Here is a 25,699-nt window from a genome sequence, read left to right as displayed (position 1 = left end):
CATCCCCTCCCAAATATAAAAATATCTGTTCCTCATTCACAGTCCCACCAAAAAAGCATAACTTTTCATCTCACAACAGTAGAAGATCTGATAATTTTGGTTATTGGAAGCCAATGAGGTATCTACTAAAAAACTGTAATTAATTTTTCTCCTCATAAACTAGACATTTAAAACCATATATATACTGAAAATGAACACAATAGCTGAAGTTTCATGGATGCATACAATACACATTGAGCTGAAGTCACCACAAACCCAACAAGGCTGATACTGAAGTCAGTGGAAAGACTGATTCTAGCCAAGGGAATCTGCCTTTATTTTAATCACTAAGAAAGACTCCACTTGAAAGTTCTTTCAGCACAGATTTAGACCCTCTTTTCCTGAGTTTCTCCCTGTTAGATCATCATCTTTGTTCTCTCTTTACAAATTCTCTAATTGTGTACCCACATGGTGCTCACAGAGGACACAGTACTAAGGATTTGTGTGTGTAATACTGTAAGAGTATGAACTAAAAGGCTCAGCTGTCATGGCATGCAATGTTTTCTTTGCACTTTGGCACTCTGTTTTCATGTGTTTTGAGAGTAAACAACAGTATGGCACAACTTCACATCAAAAATTTTATTCTATTGTTGCTTTCAGAACAGCTGAAGTTTTTGCCAGTCCCTCCAAGTGCAGCACACATAAGTAATTACACTACCATAGTCAGCAACACTTGCTTTCTGTACAGCAGTCCCCCCTCAGTGAAGCATTAAGGCTGTAAAAGAATCTAAACTTCAGTATTTGTTTATAGTGGTCATGGCAGGGATCCAAAGGTATTCATGTTAATTTACAACACATTTAGGTAAACGATCTGCTTTTGAAGACAGCCAATTCTGCAAAGGCCTGTGGGAGATCTAAATCTGTTTCTTATTTCCTTTGCCCACCCCCTACCTTTTTTAAGTATACTTTGTGGTTGTGAAAGATAATGAAGAGGGTGGCTAGGTATGGAAGCAGTTTATTCACATGACAGGTAAAGTGTAGGTGGACAGTCTCCATGCAAATTGCACATGGTTCTTTGTGGTACTTTGGTGACAATTCAGAAATAACTTTATGCAGCAAATTAACATATAATAATCCCATTTGCAGACATACTTATCACCAGGGATCTGGAGAAAAAGTAATTTCCCCTTTACCTCTCTTTCATGATGGCCAAGACCCTCCTTGGGGTTCCTGAGATTGAGGACGTGCACCTCTTGGGGCAGGCTGGTCGTGCCCCGGCTTGCACAGCCAGACAGGACTGTAAAGCTTTCCAACAAGGCATGGACTGGGTGCGAATTGTTAACAGGCGACAAGACACATTCCCTCTGAGGCACAGGACCTGCAGAGAAAGACACAGACACACATCACTGGGAGAAAAAAAAGCAATGCATTGTTTATACTTGTCAAATAATGATGATCCTTTTGTTCAGAAAATCCATAGAAGCACAAGCAGAAGCTTTGTACTCATTCTCCACAAAATTAAGACTTTTATTCCCATTGCACTTCTAAGTTGTCCTGAATATGCTAACTCATTGGTTCATTTCTCTCTGAAAGTCTACATTTTCAAGTATGAATTCCAAAACTTAAGGTATTCTTTTCTTTACCAGGGAGGAAAACAAAGAGAGGGGGGAAATGTCTAAAAACCTCATTAAACAAAACCAAAAATAAACAAAACAACCAAAAAACCTCAACCAAAACCAACCAACAACCGCAAAAAACCTCTCAAAAAACAAAGAAACCCCCCCCCCCCCCCCCCCCCGATAGTGGTCAGGGGAATTGGTTTGTCTTAGATGTTTATGTCAAACACTTATCTGCAACTGTAAATGCCATCATGTGTATATAACAATGAAAACTTTCTATCTACCAGAAAGGTAATTATGTCAGGAAGGATTTGGGCGAGCTGGATTTGTTGCTTTTGAAGCAGTGCTGATTTATAGTGAACATCATTCAAATACATTGTACAAAACAGCAGGCATCTGTCACATGATAAAATGAAATGTTTGTTTACTGAGTCTATTTTGTGTCTGACAGCAATTATCTGCACTGATAACAGTTTTATCTAGTCCAAAACAGAGTGTACGCCCTTTCAAATAATCACCACAGCATGATGTAGTGCCATACTCTTATATAGTACGTGAGAGCGTGTGATGTGATAGAGCCAGATAGCACAAAAGCAAAGTATACAGAGCAGTTTACATTTAAACTATATCCCAGGAAACTAAATCAAGACAAATATTTATGAAAAGCAGCCCTGCTTTTCCAAAATGGCTCAAGCCCACCCCTGACAGTAACAGATACATGTATGTTTTTGATTCAGAAGGTCGCAGGAGAACGTAATTGATTTAACCCCTAATTTGCACCAAAGTCACTCAGATAAGAATTAGACTCTCATGAACCAGTCAGTTCAGAGGCTGCCAGGCATAAAAGAGAAATACAAGGCAGAAGCATACGTTTTTTTCTGAATTGAGCACATCTGCAATTGAAGTAAAATGCTTCCTTTGAAGGAAGTTCAAAATAAAGAAAATCTCAACTGATTAAATGGAACAGCTCTAGCTGGTTTTGTCAAGTCTAAAGCCAGCTATTGTCACACTAGAGATCATCTGACATTGGTGTACACTTACATTTAATTGTATTAGCACTGACCTACACTTGGCTGGTTAAAACCATGGTACTTTCAAAATAGAGCTTGCAGCTGGCCATTTACTTCCAAGTCAGAGTCTGTCTTAAACCGGACTATCTAGAAAAAGCAAAGCCCTTGAGCACAGGGAGATTTCTGCAGTGCCTCAGGCCTCAAAGAGGCCGTTCCTGAAACCCACCAGTGCATAGTGCATATCCTATGAGCTCCCACAGAGCAGGAATATTTGTAAAGGAAATGCTCAAGGCATAAATTACGCAGGCATGTGCTTGGGGTACAGAGGATAAACAAACTTTCTTCTCCTTAAATGAGGAGCTTAGCAGTAGCACTGACCAAGCAGCACTGACTTGAGGCTTTCTAGTTTTTATTTAGCTCCTTTTAAAGAATACACATACAAAATGTGACTGGTCTAAGCAGTGATATGATTCAGTTTAAGAAAAAAATTAATTAAAAAGTTGCCCTTTGTAGCAGCTGAAGAAATATTGAGGATTTGTAACAATAACAAAACCAGTAGAGAAGCTGCATTTTCCTGATGTACAAGAGCAGATCAGAGAATCTACTGCTAAATTAGCCTGGCCGCTGATGCGTAAGTCCTACAGCACGCCTTGTTACACAACCTGCACAAAACCTTCTCTAAGCTCCACAAGCATTTCTTGGGCTGGGAAGGAAAGGAGCACTTGTTCATTGAATTGTTTCTTGTCACCCAGAATGGAATTGATGGTTAAGATGTTTCAATCATAACACGCACTCACCCACAAAGAACAAGGCATAAGACTGAACAAAACCAAAAATGGAGTTGCTGACAAAAATGTGCACTTAGCAAAGGTTCAGGATTAAAAGCAAATACCTCCCTTGTGATTTCCTTGTGAACACCTATCCCCATGCAGGACATCTACCAATCCTCCCCTCCAGCCTTGATCTGGTACTTACTCTGAACAAATTTAATACATTAGATAAAAGACATCTGGATTTTCCCCTCACATCCTACAAGGGGAAGATGATTGTGACTGTTTTGTTCAGGCTGTAACTGCCTCCTCTGCTGGCACCTCAAATGCACATTAAGAAATCCCTCTGTTCTGCTCAACATGCAGGATGGAAACAGTCCCGGAGGGAGCAGAAGTTCACATCCTGGATAACTGTGTGCAGCTGAGCTTATCTGCACAGGGACAGGCAGAATGAGGCATGCCTGCTCTGCCTGCACTCCACCCTGGCTGGACAGGGGCCAGGTCTCCAGCAGAAATTCCCTCACCTCACTGGCAGCAAGCCCACGTGCTGTGCCACTCCTGAGCAGGGCTGACTGGGGTAGGGCCACTCTGAGCAGCGCAGCTCAGAGCATCGGCCTGCACACCCTAGCAGCCTGGGGCACGTCCCCTCTGTCACATCTGTTTGGAGGCACGGGGTGCACAAGGCTGCTGTAAGCCACTCAAGTCCAGTGTTTTGGGGGAATTACTGCATTTGATAGAACTGCTTTCAGACCAGACCAGCCTTGTAAGAGAAAGGGATATAGCCCTGGAATCTGAACCAACGACTGGACTAGCTGGAGGATGCTCCACTGCAATCAGACCACACGTGCTGCGAGACTGCCCACGTGCAAGGCATGCTGTGGGGGTAAATAACTGAGAGGTTGCTCCAGCTGTCTCATTTTTGCCAAGTTTCACACAGGTGCCTCAGCAGGTGTGTCCTGGGCCCATACTGCCCTTCCCAGCAATTCAAGACTCTCACAATCACCGTTTCTCTTACACTGGCAATATCAAACCACAATTCTCATGTACTGCTATTGGCATATCTGCCCAACCACTAACCTGGGTGTAGTGCCATGCCCACATACACTGGCATGCCTGGAGGTAGCACCAAGCAAAAGGAAAAATTATTTCTAGATCACAAAGTCCACTGAATACTCAGCCTGTAAATGGCACAAGGCAGCTCCTTCTGCCACCTTTTCTGCATTTATGCTCTACTTTAGCATGCACCACAGCAATGCTGGAGCTATTGGCTTAACATTCATAAACTGCATTTCTTTCCAGCCCTTCCTACTGCAACTGCAGATGTGCCCCACTCAAAGGTGGATGCTGCTACAAGGCACTGTCACTCCAGTGGGAGCAACAAGAGCTTTCTTCTACCCAAATTAGCAACTTTTGACTCTCTTGCAGATCCTTCATCTTTCTTCCTTCCTGCCACTTTTCTCTGACTAGAAAGCCAGCTAGTTCCTCTATGTAGTTTAAATCCTACAAAATGCATATTTACCACTCTGAAAACAAACAACAAAACAAAGTTCTCCCTAGGATACTACTAATCTGATTGTTTATCACCTCCACACCACCTACTTGAAAAGCCAACAGGAAAGCACAGCCTCATCTACCTGGCCTTTACTGTCCCTCTGCCCTCCACAAACCCCAGCATGAGGCTTTGCCAGTTTCCCACTCCAGCCTCACACCCTGTTCCTCACCTGCATCAGCAACACCAACATCCTGCCAAAATTCATTATCAATGTCCAATTAACACATCAAGATTGCCTTATCAGCTCTAAATATGTACAGATATTCTCCCGCATCTCCATTCCAATCAAAGCACAAAGGGTCAAAGATATCTTCCAGTTTATCCATCCTAGTGCTGTCACAAGCCTTTAGTGCCTTCTCTGCTGAGAATTTAAGTGCGCACACACAGCCATCCTTGGGTTTTGTTTAACTTTGGAGCATGTAACCACTTAATCTTGTTAGTGAATCCTGGCTCCTACCCCAATCAAATTTTAGTTGCTTAATGCCTTTAGAGGATGGAAAGCAGGTTAGGCAGTTTTATTTCTAAGAACCAATTATTAGGTATATGTTTTCCAATATAATACTTATTTCAAATGTTTAGTGAATTCAGAATTCTAGAGAATTGTTGAGTATGGAATTATTTTTCACTTCCAATTAATATTTTAAAGGAAATCAGTGCAGACCCAACCTTGTTTGATACTGTGTAGCTGTGTCCATCTGGAACATATTCAATCCAATTTCAACATTCTTGTTTCCCATATCTACATGCTACTAATGAGTAACATGTGTTCTGCTGTAAGAAGGTAGCAGAAATGGGAGTAAGACTAAGGGGGATAACACAACAACCCAAGACCAACACATAACTGTGACTGATTTTACTCAAATAGTAAAGGGTAAAGTAGTTTCTGTTGTATTTCCATGGTGATTTCTGCAGTGCTGTCAGCTGAAAAGCATGAGCAGCTCCTGCAAATTGTGTGAATCTGTGCTGGGGGCTCCACAGCACATTAGCATGGTTCCCATATGCCCTAGCAGAGGGTACAAGCCACACCAAGGGGAGAGAACAATCCTCAGAAGAAGGACAGCTTTATTGTAATTGATTTTTGAATGAGAGAATGACAATAATCTAGTCATTATGTATAAACCCAGAGTTCATCATTTTATGCTGAAAGGCACATGAATATGTGGAGCAGGCTAACTCAAGCAGAGATTTTAGTGTGTCCAAATGACAGACTTCCACAAAAGAGAAGGTTAATTTTAAGGGTGTTCTCTTAAATCTCTCAGTGACAACGATGGCTGGAACAAACCTACATTTGAATGACAACAGAGAGGGGAAATCATTTCAATCTTGAACTAAAAAGCTTCACAGAGCACTTGAGCAAGACTCAGCAATAGCTTCTTCCCTTGATATTCACCACTCATTTCTCAAGTTGAAAGTGCATGGGCAAAGGACCACTGTTCTACACAGAGCAATTGTTACCACCTACACAACCTTCTTCTCATAAAGGGTTTCTCACTGAGGGAAGCATTTATACCAAAAAATATACACAAGAGTTGAGGCAAATAAGAATTTACAGAGGGAAGTGACAACTATCACTACCAGAGAAAATGTTAGTCACTACTACTTATTCAGTATGGGTGGCTGTCTAACAGTAAATACTAAATCCCTTTCTGCACACCGCTTCACAAAAGACCACCTGGAAAGCCAAATTCCTAGTAATTTCAATGTAGAGGATAATGGACAACCTCCACTATTAATATGAAAAGCAGCTTATATTAAAGATAACCATGAAAAAAACAGTTTCACACTCACAAGCAAGCACTTGAACAAGACATTAATACTCAGGACCAGTTCATTCTGGCAAGCAGCCTTGAGAGATGTAAAAGAGAAGACCAGGTGGTAGGAAATATTACACAGCTTTGTGTCGAGAGACAAGGGTGTAGAGGAAACCTCAGTGTTTCTGCTCACTAATAGGAGAGGCACCTCCACAATGATCAGCAACCACAAGGAGCTGGGTTGTCCAAGACCACTCCTGGATTCCATAATTTTCCTCTCTGAGTAAGTGGGATTGCCATAAGATGGATGCAGGGTACAGAATATCAGACCTTCATACTGGCCAGGAGGACTAAGAAGATGACTGTCTAAAGCATTTTATATTTGTATAAATCTACACATTTCCCTTCAGATCCTTAATTTTCAGGGAGTTCTTTTACTGTCACATCTAGTGCATATTTTCCACAGTGAAGCTACTTTTCTGAATTGCCATTGGAGCAAGGGTGAGAGGTTTAAAATTGCAGCGAGAAGATTCACAAACATGGACTAATTTTGGCTATTTTGAAAAAACAAACCAATCCAACCAACCAAAACACCCAAGATAGCAGACTCCACAGGTACCTATTTGAATTCAATGAGCTATAAAACTTCTACTGAGAAAAAATATATCCTGAAGAAATATCCAGTACAGGTGGCAAGATTTGGTTGTAGGAGTTAAAACATACAAGTTGTACTAACTAAAACCGTGAGCTTTTACAGAAACTCAGCAGAGGTTTCCTATTCCAGTGCATCGAGCTCACTAACCTCCAGCAACTCCACAACACCATCCCTGCACCCTTCCCCTTTCCTCAAGAACAAAAAAAAAAATTCTCTGGAACTATGCATTAACCTACATTCTTCACCTTGACACTGACATCTGGTGCTAATGCTACGCGCAATTAGACCCCTGCTCCATGTGCTGTCTATCCCCAACCATTATCCTCCAATTAATTCCTATTCCACTATTATCAACTCTGCCCAGACTTATTCCATGTATGGATCAAACTATTCAGACATTTCAACACATTAGATTACACTTCGTCTCCCATGTCTTTTGATCCTCTATTTTCTGCAGTTTCTCCAGACATTTCTGTTATACATAGTAAAGTCTATCTAACATCATCTGCTGCCCCACTGGGAATCATTCAGATGACATGTCCCATACCTTTTTAGGTTGCTGTTTTGCTTGGTACAAACTCCTGATGCTGGCTTCTTTTTCTAAGCAAAAGAATTTTTTATGCCTCTCTGGTGAATGTGTTGCAAAACATCCACTCCCATGGCTCCCAGCCACTGGTAGAAGCACAATGTTTATCTCTGTTTAGCAGAGATGATCTAATTTTGAGTGTTACCTGCATGGACCTCACAGTTTTTTCCATGTAGAAAAAAATTCAAATAAATTTTTAAATCAGAAATTCCTTCTTTCCCTTTTTGAAAAATAAGCTTATATTGATCTTTTTATCAGGACATAACACTGATACAAGTTTAATTGGAAAGGTTAACTCTCAAATGAAACTCAATCGCTGTAGTAATGTGCTGCTACTTAAAAATATCAATTAAACCTAAACCATCCATTTAATGAAAAATTGCAAATTATAAAGTCATACTCCTTTGTCATACAGCAGAACTCTATTTCAATACCTAAGCAAGCAAGGCAAAGATAGGCAATGTCAATCAGTTCAGCATCTTGTTTAACAAAAGAAACTCTAGGTGTCTTGTTTATACACATATTAAGCTAACTAAACAGAAAAGGCAATGAATGAAAAACCTGTTTGGTTTAACATCCGCTGAGCACAGTCTCAAGACATTGCTACCCATGAGGCATAATCTTAGAAAACAAACATCTGCACCTGGAAAACAAAGAAGTCTTTCAAAAGCAGATGTACTCTACCACAGAGCTACATTTCATGTAACCTCTGCTGTACTTGGTTCTGACCAGCACTGTCAGAGCCCTACCTTCTCTTGAGGTTTGCAGCAAAACACTCTTTACAGGAACTCTTCCTAGTATTTTTCCATGCCTCAATGTGCAAACTCATCCACATATGCTCTTACTCTCTCTTCCCATTCCTTCTCCCAAGCCAATATTTGGAAAACATTTCCACTAACATAAGAGCATCTTTTTAACACTCATAAACAGAACAGCATGTATGCACTGACTTTCATTTAAACACATCCAGAAAGTACAATTTCTGGTTTCCATGTCAAAGAACTGAAAACAAAGTGGTTCACCAATGTTTCAAAAAGGATTGTTGAGTTTTTCCCTTTGTTATCCTCAAGTAGTAGAAAAAAACCCCAAGTTTCAAGCAATTAGTCTAAAAATCAATTGCAGATGATTCTCTTGCACCAATCTTCTGTCCCATGAAGCACCCATACTTTTTTAAACAGTGGTCAGTGTTAGACTGAGGCCTTCCCTGCCCTCCAGGCATGGCTGCATTTCAGAAATGCCTGACTCAAATCACAAACTTTTCACAAGACTGTAAAAGATACAAAAATTATTTCATATAACAAGCAATACCTAAAAATATGAAGAAATATTGTGCCTTAACAACCTTAACAGAAGAAGCAAATTTAGCATTCAATTTTCATCACTGTTAATGGATAAATTTGTCTTCAGTAAAGTGATATTGCAAAGGGGAAGAAATGAACAGACACCAACTATTTCTAACATTCCTTGTTCATTATTCCCAAAAACATTTCAACTTCATGTTATAAAAGTCTATTTTCCCTAGAGGTAGCCTATAAATTGTCTCAGATTTACCCCTCTTGACCACAGAAAGATAGGAAATTGCATGGAAACAATGAATGGAAGTGCACTTTTTATCAGAAAACAACAGGAAGCATTCTGCTTGGTTTACATGAGAGCTGTGTATTGAGGCCAAAAGGGGAAAAAACTGTATAAAAATTTAATGCCTGCTTAGAGCAAAAAACTCTAAACCAGGTTTCAAAACCATTTTATTTTTAATAAATCAGTATTGGAACTTGTCAAACCACCCTACCAACACTATTGCTTTTACTGTATTCCTAAAATTGAGTAAATTAAAGATGACAGAGAAAAAAAAAATCACAGATTTCATAAAATCAGTTTCAGGAGGCAAAGAGAGAGAACCATACTTACTTTCATGACCAGCCATACAAAAATTCCTCAAAGAGCAAGCACAAAAACACACATGTAAACTTCAGCAATCTGTGCTTATCTAAGGAAACAAGTCTTCTGAGTCTCTTGCAGTAAAATGTTACCTATTTAAATTGCAAATATATACTTCAGTTCTTTGCATACTCATGGGTGTGCTTGAAAGTGCTGATACTAGTTCTAATGATTTTCAAACCAATACAAGTGTTGGATTCCCACTTCAGCAGTATCAATACTAGAGATGAAGGTACCAAAATATTCAGTAATAGTAAGACTATAAAATGCATACACTAGACTGGGGGGGCAGGGGTAAGATTTCTGGCATAGATGGATTTTGTTGATTGTTTTGGGGTTTTTTTTCAGCTTTTCTTACTCAAAATGATTAAAAATATCTCAAGGCAATTTTTCAGAATTGCAAGTAGCTGTCACATGCTTGATCCTTATTGACTTTCATTTGGAACTATATATGCAGCCATCTTTTGCTCAAAAATACAGTGTCCAAGGGGCATTGGTTATACAAGGGGCACTACCATGCAATGAAGAGTTTATCTCATCTGGTGACTAATGACAGCAACCTCAACGAGATCAGGAGAGATTTAGAGGTGTCCTGTCTTTACTGGTTCAGGGGCATCCCAACCACAGACCTGAGAGCAACTCTTGCAATTCTGAAAATTTTCCAATTGCTTTTACTGAATCTATTAGACACTTCACAAGCATTCCTAAACAATTACAGTATCACACAATTCTACAAATCATTAGCAGATTTTCCTTTAATTCATAACATTAGTATTATTTTTATAGGCTATCCAAGCTTCAACGTAAAAGCACAGCCAAAGTTTTCCTTTTATTTAATTTCTTTTATCTGCCCCAAGCTTCTTCCTTTTCTTCACACAGACACACTGAACTTACGTGAGTTCTGTTTGTACCCCTTTCTTTCTACCACCTGTGAGCTCCTTTCCTTCTCAGTAGTTGGTTTTCTATCCAACTCAAGCCCTATTATTCCATTTAACAATTCCTACCTAGTCCCCTAAGCTTCATCAACACTTGGCATTCACTACACCTGCATACACAGGGCTCTTCTTTCAATAAGATGTCTTGCTTTTATCTGTCAATTCAATTATCAGCAAATCAGATTTTGGTCTTCAGAGAGCAAACAAATTCTGGATGCTGATGCATACGGATGCATGCATATCTGGAGAGTTAAGAGAGAAGTGATTTCCTTTCAAAAATATCTTTTTGACAGCCACAAAAATGCAGAGTACCAGATGGTACAGCTGTCAGCACAACAGCAACTTCCTGCAATCATCTTCTGCTTTAACTTTGTCACTGGGCCCAGGGCTGCATGGGAGCCTTGCCATTTGTGACTAGCCCATCAGAAGAACAGGCTAGCAGTCACTGCCTCTAATCCTTGGCTGCTGATTATGTGTGGATTCTGCTTGCAACACCAGGCACTCAGTGAAAAGCAGCTGGAGAGAGCTTTTCGGTCTGGGGTTTGGTTTTCCCTCCCCTTAGTTCTGCCTGTCAGAAACTGACATATAGGTGCTTCACTCAAGCATGAAACTTTATAAGCCTTCCCTTTGCTAATCTCAGTTTGCACGTCAGAAGCATCACTCCATACTAAAAAAGGGAACATCTGCTCAGTGCTGTGTGTCAGAGGATCTGATAAACACGGCTGCTGGACGCGGTGCTGGAACGAGAGCAGCGGCACTGCAACACGTGATCCGCACGCTGCCAGCCACACCAGGCCAGGCTGGGGCTGCTTTCCAGCTCCTCAGCTGCAAAGGGACTGCAAATCCTCATCAGTGGACAGGACCCTTCATAAAAGAAAGAAACCTGGCTTTGCTACTCAAGCTTTCAGCTGCAAGCAGTTGGCCACCACTTGCTTCAGTCCCATCAAATGCAGTGGGGATCTCAGAAGCAGCAAAAGCCAAAAGGAAGGAGAAAAACTTGGGAAAGATGGCTCCATAACTGAAAGCAAACCAGCTTTTTCCTAATCACAAGATTACAAGTTCAATTGAAGGCTGAAGTCCTGTAACTGATCCTTTAAGGATGAGTTCATTATCACTATATGTCTCACTGAACAAACCTTGAAAACTGATCCTGATCAAGTGCTCAAGCAAGACAAAACTTCCCTCCACAAAACACTTAAAAGCTTCAGTCTTGTCTTGAAAAATACAAAAAGAGATGCTTAAAAAATCAATAAAGAAAAAGGCAAAAACTACTGTACTGTTCCACAGTCCCCACTCAGTTAGCCAAATGCTTCTTGCCCTCGGCTGTAGAATCGGTAAGGAAATCAATCCTGGAATATTCCCTGCTACAGGTTCTCTTTTCAGACTTCTGAATATTTATTATCTAGTTTGGTTTTAACTAGGAAAGACTCTGTGCTCAACATTTTTCAAGGTTCTAAAGAAGACTAGGAAACAACATGTTGGCCCCATGCTGTTGAGGAATGCCTCAAGCCAAGGCAGTTGTGGGCACTGTGACTTCAGGCCTGGATATTGTTTGAAGCTTGCTCAGAAGCACCAGCCCAGCTGCAGGACAGACCCCAGGCCCTGGTGGCTGCTTGGCAGGTGACAAATGCTGTGCCTGGCACCCAGGGCACAGCTCTCAGCTTCACACAGACAGGGGGCCACATCATCTGGGTGGAGATGCACCCAAGTGAACAAGTCTGTGGGATGGCAGGTTTGACAGGGCTATACATACACAGTTATAGCTACAGGTAATGAAAAACCAGTAAAACCTGGCATTGCAGGTTTATGAGACAAATCATCCAGGATCGAACCACAGCCAAACCCAGGGCCCCTCAGTCTCTCCACTTTTCTTCTTCCCACCAACACTTTCCAGCTATCTTATGCCACTTTTGATGCTGATCAAACCTGCCTTCCACAGGAGCTGATTCAACTCACTAACATGACAGGAAAGTAAGCCAGCAATAAAGAGACCAAGCAGGATTCTGTTGGCCTTTGGTGCCTTTGAGAGCAGGAAGAAAGGTTTGGGGAGTACCTAGGCTGGCTGTCACCACAGCCACTGGAATAACCTGCACCCATGTCCCTACTATGGGCAGCAGGGAGCCTTCAGACTTGATTGTGCTTGTGAAACCTCACTGAGTGAACGTGAAAAGACCTTCCTAGAAAGAGAATCCTGTTGATTTCAGAAAATGTGCTGACTATAAGTACAATAGTGATGCAAACTACCACTTTCACAAGCTCCTCATGCATTTTCACTTTGAATAAATATTTCCATGGTGGAGAACACAAATAGTCACAGCTTAAAAATTGCTCTGATTATCAAGAAGACTGCATGCAATACCTCACTACACTCCATGTATGTACAAATTTTTATGTGTAAATATTTATGTATACTCATACATGTTCTCCATAGCTACCTCACCTAGATGCTGACAAAATACTCAGGGGAAGTGAGATCAATCAAACTTTAGTCATATAAAGGTATTTGTTTCACTTTTGAAGAGCATGTAAGAGACTGGCTTTTTTTAACATAAAAGCTTTTCCTGGAGGAATTTCATTTAATTTCCTCAGCACTACTAATCTCACCATTTACAATGACAGGACATAGCAGTCATGACACATGGTCTCTTAAAATTGCCTCCCTAATCAGTGTTCGTGTAAGCCCACTCTTAACACCTCATATGAAATGCAAAACTGGAACTACTCTCTTTGTAAGGGGTAACCACATTGCACTTCTGCACTCCCCTTGCTTTCTCATCTCTACTTCCTGTGTTAAACTCCTGGAAACTGCATTTACAGCAGCACTGCAAAGATCACCTTAGATGTAGCAGTATTAGACCTGATGTGGGAGAAGTCTAAGCTGGTTTAATAATTTATTAAGTGCATACAATGTCACTTCAATTCATTTACATATTTAGGACCTCCAATCATAAACAGATAAATCTATGGGTTTTAACCATAAAAAGGCTTAATAAATAAATTAAAATAAACATTTTCTCATCAGTTTTGTCCACAGGTTTGTTTGCTGGGCAAAATATCTGTCCATATCAAGTGCATGTTTTTGCTCATCTTTTGCTGCTAATTCTATAAAACTGTCAATATTCAGACAAGCAAATAAAGAGATCTCTTCAAGTCAACTATTTTTGGCTTATAGCTGTGAAAAGCAGAAACTATCTTTGTTTTTTCATCCCCAAATTGGAAGAAATTGATCTTTGCTCTCTCAATAAGGCTGACTCAACAGGATGAGTGGAATACAAGCACAGAGAACAAGTGGCCTCAGAAATCCCTATTTTGAACATCTACACAAAAAGACTGAAAAAACAATACCTGAATTTTAACAAGCTCAGTGCTTACACCACATTCTAAACAAAACCTGTTTTCAAAGTGTGACGTTACATCTTAAACTCAGCTGTTACTCTAATATTGACATGTGAAAAACAACCAACCCACTGTCCACTGGACCACAGGCCATTACACCACAGCTCAGGGTTGCCATCATCACAGTGATGTTATCCCAAAGTAAGATTACTTAAACCAGAAATTCCAGGTGAATAAACCTAGACAAATATTTTTCAAGGTATTTTCGAGAAGTTAAGGATCTGAGACTTTTGAAATGCTTGGTTTCAGTTTCCTAAAAACATAACTATCATTTAAAGTGCAACTTAGTTAGCACTTAAGATAAATGGTTTGCACTAACATGGCTCCATTGCTATATTTTCCCCTTTTATAACCTCTTAACATTATTACCACTAATTTATAGGGCAAAAGAAATTCAGCAGCTGAAAAAATGAGCTTGTCCTTTGGCAAATAATTTGGTGGCTTTTAAATGAGACTTCAAATTAACCCTTTTTAGCTAACACAGCAGGTTCTCTTTGAATGTTTTACATGAAAAGCACCACTTAACGTTCACATCTTCCTTTAAAAAAAATAAAGGCATATTGCAAAACACACTTAATGGAGGAGAAACTGATGGTGGGAGTGTGTAATGAAACAGCACCTGGCCAGAATGCCACAGTACAGCACGTGCTCCAGGCCCTGCCTGATCTTCCACCCCTCTGAACCCAGCAGTCCAGCCCTGAAACACAGAGTAACAGCCATACATGGGAAACAACAGTGTCGCAGACTTAAATGGAATTTAAATCTCAGAATTATATAAGGAAAATTTGGAGTGGAAAGATTATTTTGTATCAATTTCCAGGAAAACGGATGCAAGCGTCCTCCTCTTGGAATCACAGAACGATAGAATGGTCTAGGGTGGAAAGGACCTTAAAGATCACCTAGTTCCAACACCCCTGCCATGGGCAGACACATCTCCCACTACTCCAGATTACTCAAAGCCCCATCCAACCAGGCCTTGAAACCTACCAGGAAGAGGGCATCCACAACTTCCCTGGGCAACCTGTTCCAGAATCTCACCACCCTCACACTAAATAATGTCCTCCATATATCCAACCTAAACTTCTCCTCTTTCAGTTTGAACCTCTTACACCTTGTTCTGTCACTATACTTCCTGAACGAAGAGCCCCTCTCTGCCTTTTTTGTAGACCCCCTTCAGATACTCTCAGGCCTCCATGCAACCTTCTCTTCCCCAAGCTGAACAGCCCCAGTTTTCTCAGCTTTTCTTCCAGAGGGAAGGTGTTCTAGTCCCCTTATCAACTATGTGCCCTCCTCTGGACTTGCTGACATCTCCAGCCTGTCAGTGCCCCTCTGGGTGACACTCATTCCCTCCAGTGTGCCAGCTCAGTGCCATCAGTGAGGTGGCTGAGGGTGCCCTTTTCCAGGCACTGCATCCTCCCAGTCCTTCCCCAGCTGAAGGCAGCCAAAGGCATTTCAGGTAAGGAGGAAGTCCTTATGCCTCCTCCTTCCTGCCATCCCCCACATCCCTGTGATAACCATGAACATACACACAGATTAGATACCAGAAATAACATTATTTCCTTCCTTCTCTTCACAGCCTTTGCCTTCTACTCTTTCTTTTCACAGTTTCCCATTTCTTTTCTCAGTCAAACCTCATCTTCCTTCCTTCAGTCTCTACAGGAAAAGTGACCACAAACTTACTGGTTCACAGCACCATCTTGAATATGCATCAGGGTGTACAAGAGCACTTTTACTAGTCTTTGTGTCCTGTCTTTTTTCATTAGAACCTCTCTGGGGTTGCATCACTTGGGCCTTTGTAATCTGTTCTGCTTGACTCACAAAGCATCCAAGCTTGACTATTCCTATCTGTATCAACACTGTGTGTTACTAGGTCATCACAGCAGAAGTCCATGTTGCAGGAAGATAAAACACATCATGCTTGTAAACACACAAGTGTTATATGTTTGACCAGATACTATCCAGTGAGCAACCACAGTGACACCCAGCCCTGTGAACCTTGTATGGAGACAATTATAGGTGCATGAAAAAAAGAAGTATATGCACCAAAAAAGTTTATAAACACAGGAGTGCTGGACTCAAAAGCATGAAAGAGCATTACCACCAGAAAACTACAAAAATTTTTTCAGTAACAGTTTGTTGGTTTTGGGTTTTTTTTTTTTAAATCTTGCTTTAATTAAATACTACCTGTTTGTGGTGAGCTTTTCAACAAAAAGTGACTTTCCTGATAGGCATCCTGTGGCTATGATGCAGCCTTCAAATCAAGAAACTTTTGTCTTTTAGGGATTATTCTTTCAACCTAAAATTGAATGTCAGGCCTTGTGCCTAGGTGCAACCCCATTCCAAAAGAAACCTATAAGCAGTAATGCAACATTGAAGAACAGGATTTTTTTATGTTAGACATTATTTGCAAGTTAAATGCATTTTATACTTACCCAGTTTTTAATTAAAAGATAATTTGGGGGTTATGTGAGCATTTCAATATTTCTTACCCACTTCTAAACTGGGAGGTTCTGTGGGAATTCTTTTTAAACCTTGGGTTTGGGTAATCTGCTTTATTAAAATAAAGAAAGTCTAAAGAGCATTACCCATACAAAGAGCTGAAGGTCACTATCCAACTGCGCTCATTATCTCGTTATGTGGTCCAATTCAGTAATGTGTTTTCTTCCTGGATGTGATAATTAGCTTTGCGTTTCTTTGTTTCTAACAAAAACGCGGAGATAATGGAATCTTTTAAGGAAACAGTGAATCATTTTGGAAGGCTGTGTGCAGTAAGAGTCAAAGTTACGACCCTTCCTAGTTCTTACAATTTCATGGCCTTCACTTCCCAAAGCAATCTGCTCTTGGACCCCTGCTTTTAGGAAAACAGCTTTTAGGAAAACAGCTCCTAAAAAAGTACAAGTACCAATAAACTGAAATTTTCTGGCGAGAAACATCTCAATATACACATTCAGAAAACGAAAATTCATTCTAAATAAGCTACAAAATCCACAGAGAGACTAGGTGTTTCCCTTTCCACAGAGGATTGAAATCATAGTAACATACAGCTTAATCAAGTTAGGGCCAGTATGTACACTGTAACACAGCCAAGTCCTGAAATCATTACCTTAAACCCAGCACACATGCTGAACACTTTAGCAGCACACACGGCCTTCAACTCCCATTGAAATCTGTAGATTCTTGCAGGGATGTTGGGGTTTTATTATCTCACAGGGTCAAGCTCTTAGTCCTTAATCAGGCAAGAATCCAGATGAGGTCCATGGGAGATTTGCCAGGGAAAGGACTAAATGGAGAGTGAGAAAGGATGACTCTAAACAAGTTGGGAGCGGATCTTTATACAGAGCAGAGCTTGCATAGTGTGTGCCTGATTCATAGGCAGTAATTTAGCTCACGCAGATGGCAGCCACATGTGAAAAGATTTGGCCGTATATATCCTATACTTGCACCTCATCCTCGCTGAAAAGAAAAAGGCCCATCAGCAGATAGGCATTAGTTCCATTATTTAAAATGTAAATTTTGACAGAGTAAGTCCAGTAACAAGATTTTCAAAACTGTTGAAGTAGCATTAAGGGATATATATTTAATTGTAAAATAAAACACTAACTAGTATCCCTGAGGTATCCCTTTTCTGCCCACCAGAAATAAAACAAACCCCACACCAAACCAGAATCATTCTCATGAAAAAGTAAAATTGCTCACTTAGGAAAGGTCTCTCAAAAGGCCATCTGCAACATCAGAGCTCTGAAATGAATCACTCACTAATGCATCTCTTTCCGTTTCCCCTGAGGTAAAGTTCTGTTTAAGGAGTTTCTTACTAAATGCCACCACTCACTCATCTCCTGGCTATCTGGGCAACAACTGACACTTCACTCACTACAGCCCTTCTTCCCTGCCAGAACACCAAACAATTTTCTTCTCCTTGACTTCCTTTTGCTCATTTCTTCCCTTATTAATAAGCACATGCCCATTGTGCTATCCTACAGGACTTCTCCCCATATAGTTCTACAAGGGCAACTGAAGAAATACAGAGATGTAGTTCTACAAGAGTTAACCAATTTCACATTTTCTTAATGCACTGCCCAGCTGCTTGTTAGCTGTAACCAGAAGGAGCACGCACATTGGCAGTTAACTGCTAAATGCATTTTCAAAACTAATAAGAAGCTGAAAACAATTCGAGCTCTGGACATGAGTACAGCATATTCTCCCAGGCGAGCAGCAGATATAAAAGGAGAACTGAGATGGCCTCCATATGAAAACACAATGGCTCTTCTCCTCAAATAATCTTTTACTGACTTTTTTTTTAAGGGAAGCTGGGGAAAGGATTTTAACTCAGGAAATAAGTCATTTGTGCCCAATGTTAACAGAGCCTTTATAAGGCATGCATCTTAGTATCACTGCTGCAGAGAAAAAAGTCTCAGGGAGCCTCAAAGCTGATTCAGGTTTCGCAAAAATATAAAATGTTCACGTGCACATCTGAAGTACTTCCCTTTCAGAGACCCCACAGGTATAGAAATCCATCTCTCTGTATGGCAAAGGTTCAACTCCCATTTAAGGGCTTCCACGAAGGAAGCATGAGCCTCCTTGACACTACAGGGAACACATGGGGGGCCCGAGAGCTGGCAATGGAGTACAATTCCTTGTCTTCTCCAGTACAGGAAAGCGCCTGTTGCTCCTTCAACAAGCAAACAAGGCTTCAGGGAAAAAATGCAGGTACATTCTGTAAAAACTTACCAGAAAACACTAACTAAATGTAAAAGTGCAAGATCACAGAAGCTTTCTTAGCCCCTAACATAACTGTAAGCAGAGACTTCAGTGAGTAGGATGGCTTTTTGCTTCCTACAAAAAGAACAACCAACACCCCAGCCCTACATATGGGGTAAGCAGTGAGAAACCTTTCAGTGAGCCTTTCAAAGTGACTCAGCAACACTTAGAACAGCACTATTTGTTTTCAAGTACAATCAGTAAAGGTAGCGTTATTCAGAAAACAGTCACAATAGCCTGGAACTTAGTAGATGTAAAATAACTTTGCAGTGCAGTCAGCAGTCTGAGGGGCCTCATACACGATTTGCAAGCTTTCAAACAGTCCCTCAGAAAGGTGGGGGAATGAGTAATCTCTCTTCCTGCTTAACATTCAAAGCACACATAAAAGATATCATTGAGTCAGCACTTGTTGGTGGCAATTCATCTGGTTTGCTGGAATTTTTGACAGCCTGAAAGTAGCCATTGCTATGCATCTTACATGCCCTTTTTTTAATTACTACTATTAATTTTTAGAAGAAAATACCATGTAAGCAACCCATTTCAGCATATTTGTAACTAGGAGATAATATCAGGTTTTGATTTTGGGGAAAAAACAAGAGCTAGGGACTGAAAAAACACAGATGTCAAACAAGATACAAACAAAAAACCAAGCAGACAAACTAATGCAGGGCCCAGTTAAACTATATGAACCATATGGTTGGGTAGAGTTTAACAAGGTCAAATGGTTCAGGCTTTCACTTGCTTACATTGTAGCATAGCACACTGACTGTGAAGGGTTCCAGCTCAAGAGTCCAGAGGATGACTGTTGCCTCTCGTTTACTGAACAGTCTTCATAGGAGAAGCACAGAAGTTTCAACATTGCATTGTACAGCAGCACATTTCCTTTTTGTAATGTATTGCATATCACTGTGGGAAACTAGCTGGCAAATCCTTGTTATGGGTAGAGTTACATAAGTTACATGAACAAAAAAAGTGCTTCTGTCAGCTTTTTCATGTACTTTTTGGTAAGGATGTATAGCTGTGCCAGTAAACCAAATGGTTTTGTTGCTGTATATTCCAATTCTGACAGGAATTCTGTTTTACATTGTGGTTGTGTCCGACTGTGCCACCAGGTGAGGCACAGATCAAGTTACTTAAAATACTTGAACAATACTTCAATGCTCTCCTTCTATAAGGGGAAACTCATTTTTGACCTAGTACAAACAATCTGCTGCAAAAAAGGGAGGCTCCACCACCCCTGCCACACACTTCTAAGGGTCTCTTATTTGCTCTAGCAATCGTGATGGTTCAGAGAAAACCAGCCACTTCTAGGACTTCAAAAGCTCTCATGTAAGCACCCAGGAGCCCAGTTGAAACAACTTCTTCCCATCAGTGGATCAGTAGTTTAAATTCATTGAATGGAATGGAAGACAACAGCCATGCTTTCACTAATACCTCATGAGATCTGTGATAATTTACTGGCCATCCAACACAGAAGCAGGCTTAACCTCACACTGCAAGGCAAGTCACTTGGTGAAGCAAAAGCCTGAGTGTATCCTGCTTTAGAAAAGCTACCACCCCCTATTGACACGGTATCAGCCTTTTCTAACTGCACACAGACAGCCCCACTCCCTGCCCGAGCACAGCACAGACCTGACTCAGGACCAGAGAGAGCCCAGGCAGAGCAGTCTGACAGTCCCACCACTCACAGCCCTACCACCAGTATTAACCATTAACAGTTTAGTTCACCCCTTTGGACAGTTCACTGCAGTCTTCATTCACTGTAAATGCAGAGAGACCCCATATGTCACCCACTGCACACTGTTCAGCCATTGTATGAAAAAATATGTTTATCTTTAAAGCTTCCAATGTAACTGCACTGTTGTATTTGAATGTTCTTTGAGATCATCCAGGATATTACAAAGATCCTTGTTTAAAAAGTCTCTTCCAGCTGTTCGATGTGTATATTAGGAACATTGCAAAGGCATCAAATACTCATTAGGGATGAGATCATCCTAACTAAAAAAAAAAAAACAACATACTAATGCACATCTTGGATACAAACAATTACAGTGAGATATTGAACACAGGAGGAAGAACATAGCCCTAAGTAAAGAGGGGAGCAGAGAGCATCACACTCATTGCAGGGTCTCACTGAAAGTGAGCAATAGCATGATTTCCCTTTGCTGGCACAACAGCCCTTGCACAGCAGGTTCTCAGTAAATCTCTCTCCAACTCCACCAGAAATGACTTAGTTAACAAAATAGCACACAGGACCTAACAAGAAGCTGCTTTGAAGAAAAAGCAAACAAACCCATGTGTTGCCAATGGAGAAGGCAGGCCAAAAGTCTTCAGACCAGAACATGAGTTTTGTTATCACTTCAGGACGTGAACCCTAGAATTAAATCCATTAAGAAAGAGGAGCTGTGCTACACCATCTTCAAATTTCTGCCATTAAATCCTCCTAGAGACATAATGCTATACAACTGTATCTGGATCAGACACCTACTGACTGGTTTAGAATGGGATTAAAGGGAAGAAGACACAGCAATTCTGCAGAAAGTTATGGTCTCAACACGAACCTGTTATGTCTGCAGCACTTGCAGCCCTCCAAGCAGCAAACTGAATCCTCAAAAAAGCATTCCAGCAAGAGATGGCACCAGGGAGCACAAGCACACCAGTATACAGGCTGGCTCCTTCCAAAAATTTAAAGAAAGCAACTGGAACAAGATGACAACACAGGTATCAAAACTGAATCAACTTAATTAGTTCAGTCAACTAGTACCAAAAATGTTGATTGCTCCAATTAAATTACTTCAGTCCACTAAGCGAAAAAAAGCACTGATTCATTGCTCAAAAATCCTCCTGGGTAAATCCTGATTTCACTCCACTTTTCCTTTGAGCAATCTTGTCACATCATAGACAGTTACATGAATGCTTGACCTATAAAACCATCTCAAGTGCATTATTATTTCTCTGGAGAAAGAGGGAAGATACATTTTAGGACTCTTCAAGGCAGGAAAAAAGCCCAAGGAGTTCTTTGTTAGAAACTTTTACTTGAAATGTTTTTGACAATATTTTTGGTTAATCCTTTACATAGTGCTTGTGCAATTTTGAAACAAACAGAACAATAAGCTGGTTTGGTTTTCTCCATATACAAGAAGATTTTAACAACACTATTAAGCAGTTCAATACTCAGAACGGTTTCATTAGAATTCTTTTCTCCTGAATCACATCAATAAAGTTGAAGCTCAGTCTAGAATTTATAAGAGCTGACTTATAGGCTTCTTGCTGCAAACATACATTTACTGGATCTCAAAAGTATCATAGACCTAGAATTAAGGAACTTTATATTTTTTTAAACTGCTTTATTCAAAATCCATCACACAGTCTTAAACATTATTTTATCTTGGGCATGAAATTGCTGAAAATACCTCTAGCTTTGCTAATTTCAAAGAAGAAAAAAGATTTCTAGAGACACAAGTAATAAAACGAGATCTTTTTTAGGGTTGCTTTTATTTTTCTGTTACTGGGATGAAGCATTCCTTATTCTGACATTTCAGTTACTTTTTTTTTTCCTTGGTAAAGAAACCATTACTAAAGTCAGATAACTGGCCTTTTCACAGGAGGCACTACAGAAGCATTTGTCAAGTATTACAATTAAGACAATTGCAATCTTCAGAAAAGCCTCAGAAACCTTCCTATGATGCACACTTGAGCTCTCTTACTTCCATCTGTGATGGTAAATGTGATCACAGAGATCAAACATCAGCACTGGAAAATTAAAATGAAGGCAGTGAACAATATGGCCATGAGCACTATTTTAGCAAGAAAAATAACTACTACTGGCCTACTTCCAAAAAGCAACTGAGACAAGTAATTTCCAAAGTAATCTCTCAACAGTTTTCTTGCCAATTTATTCAAATACCTATTACTTTTTCATCTTGTAGGTGAAAATATTCCACAGAAAAATTAATTACTGCTTTGAACTCATTAGTGCCATAAAAGAAAATTTTGCCAGACTGACATAACATTTCAAAGCAGAAGATACAGAAATCTGGCCACTTTTACAAATTATATAGTTAATATATAACTATTAGTCCAAAGGAAAAGTCTACCCTAATGCAAGGAAACTGAAGCCACACATTGACTTGTATCATGTTGCTCAAACCCTGCATGGGATTTAATGCAGTTCTACCTGCTGCTGTAAGTTGTCTCCCAGTCATGCAAGAAGAGAGTCGTATTTCACCTGAAAATCATTTTTGGTACAGTCTCAGATTTCCCACTTCCTTGCTTTGGTATGACTGACTCTACTTCCTGCAAATAAAGTGATTTTTAATTTTCTCTTTTTTAAATAAGGATGGTGGGTAGAGTAAAAAAAGTAATTCCATGAGTTAAGACACTTCTCAGAACATTAAACGTGATCTATGACTTGCCAAAATATAAACCACCTTGATCCTTATCAATTGCACACAGACAGCCCCACACTGTGATCCTTATCAGAGACCACAACAAACCTCTGCAATTCAGCATCCGTGAGTCTAAAAACAAGCAAAATTGGCAAATAGTTTGGCAGTACCTTTAGTAAAACTTTTGCTATTGTCATACCTCCAAAAAGGGCACAGGGAGGTTTTGAAGAATTACTGAGATCCCAGCAGTTAGCAACAATATCATCCATGTGACTTTAAAGTGATTACATTGGGTCTTCAAACAGGCCTGCAGGGAAGATGGCAGGGTTGAACACATCCATTTTACATATCAAGTGACCAGGATTGAGAGATGAAATAATTCATGGGGAGATCACAGAGAAAGTCACCAATCCAGATCCAAGCCATTTCAGTCAAAAGCAGAGGCTCCCAGATTAGCCCTATCACCTAACACAGCTATGGCCATCGGGCACGGGCGCTGCACATGGAGAACAGTTCAGCTGCTGCTCCTGCCTCCCTGTGCTCTCCTTCAGGAGTCCCTGCTCATGGCAGAGCCACAGCAGGAAGGAACTGCTCTGACAGCCCCAAACTCGCTCCACCCTCTCCCAGAGGTCCTTCAGACACAGACATGGACATTCAGTCACCACAGAGGATGAACACACACATCACATCACATCACAGGGGCTGCTGTGCTTGGCTGTATCAAGAGTGCACATCACTGCATGGGCAGGGGAACATTCCACCCTGTCCTCAGACACAGCAGCCCCTCTCCACCCATGCTTTTTATGCTTTCTGTCCAGCTTTCATGCTACAGAGCAGATGCTTCCCAGGAGTAACCAAAATGCCCACTGGGACTAAACACACACACACCCCAAGATATAAAATGTGTGACCCCTGCTTTTAAAGTTCTTCATCTTCTACATATTTCCTTAAAGCAATTCCAAATTTGCAAACTGAACTGTGCTAAACTACTTCAGTAATAGCTACAAATAACCCTTTCAACTTTAGCCACTTTCATACGATTCCTGAAGCCTAAAGAATCACCAAGGCATTATGATGCTAAGTGTCCCTCCTTGATTTTTACATATTAAAGAAAGGCACGCATTCTTGTGATGGAAAAAATTCATTTTGACATAGTAGCTAGAATCAAAATAACTAGGAGCATCTCTAGTAGGACATACTTATTACTGCTCTATTTAAATTAAAAGTATAAATAAAGAAAAATTTTATTTATTCCAAAATAGTTTGCATCCATCATGTTTCCAGACTCAAAGCAGATTTGGTGATCAAGGAAATGAAGAAAAACTAAAGAGGAAAATGAGCAAAAATAACCATAAAAATAAATTCTTCACCCACTCTTGGCTTCAAGTGTTAAGGAAAAGATAACAACAGAAAAACCCACCACCAAAACACCAAACCTGCTTCAGATGAATGCAAACTTTTTGCTGAAGAGATAAAACAGCAACAAATCTTACATACATTTCCATTGCCCACCCCCAAACTCCTTTGTTTGTTACATCTTCACTGCACTACTTCAATAATGAGAGTAATGACATTTTCAGTTTAGTTATTTCCATCCCTGACAGGTAAAATCCCTTTTTTATTAAATGCCTATTAGTAAGTCTCACAGTGTGGAAGCTGCCAAAAAAAGGAACAATAGCTCCATCTTTTATAAAGTATGCTTAAGAAGAAAAGCACATTGTGCTTAAATCAGCTGCACTTCATGGCATTAGTAAAAACCTTTGCTTTTGTCACCTGGGGTCAAAACTTATCCTTGCTGAAACTCCATTGACTTAAAATAAGTTCACACCAAAGAGGAATCCAACTCAGTGCCTTCAGGTAACGAAACATGGTACAGTCTTTGTGCTAAATATATTTTTTTTTTCACTCCAAATTTATCTCTCCTATGACTTACAGCCTAAGGGACTTCAGTTCTTTTTAGCATTAGCTACAGAGGATTAAATTATTTCTCTTTCTTGAAAAGGCATGTATCTGGTCCCTATATTTTCTCTACACTATAACATCACCAGCAGTAAAATAATGGCATTGAATCATACAAGCATGCTTCAGTGGAAGGAGCTTATAAAAGAAACAGATTTGCAGAAATTCAATACAATTTTAATGTGAAAATAGCAATTGTTTTTCTAATAGCAGATGCTTCATTTCTTGGTGAGACACCCCAGGACCACATTGGGAATGCTGGGTGTGGGGTTCTACAGCATGTGAAGTCTAATCTTTAGTTAAATAAATATGCCTTTTTCACTTTTTTATTAATTAAAGGGATCATGTAATTTATAAGACAAATGACAGATGGAAAAGCTAAGAAAGAGTTAATAAGGGCCTG

At 40.2% G+C, this 25,699-nt stretch overlaps 1 protein-coding gene across 1 annotated transcript in view; it reads right to left on the bottom strand.

Annotated features, from left to right (window-relative positions):
- The window catches only part of TGFBR3 (transforming growth factor beta receptor 3), a 108,610-nt gene that overhangs the window by 63,209 nt on the left and 19,702 nt on the right, over positions 1-25,699 (bottom strand). Inside the window, exon 3 of the mRNA XM_054638542.2 lies at positions 1,173-1,357. Coding sequence (XP_054494517.2) covers positions 1,173-1,357 — 185 coding nt within the window. The remainder of the gene's footprint in view (positions 1-1,172; positions 1,358-25,699) is intronic.

This window comes from Agelaius phoeniceus, chromosome 8 (genome assembly GCF_051311805.1).
Source record: "Agelaius phoeniceus isolate bAgePho1 chromosome 8, bAgePho1.hap1, whole genome shotgun sequence".
Lineage (NCBI taxonomy): Eukaryota > Metazoa > Chordata > Aves > Passeriformes > Icteridae > Agelaius > Agelaius phoeniceus.
Note: the sequence above shows the minus strand (reverse complement) of the source record. Positions and strands in the feature narration are given on the sequence as shown.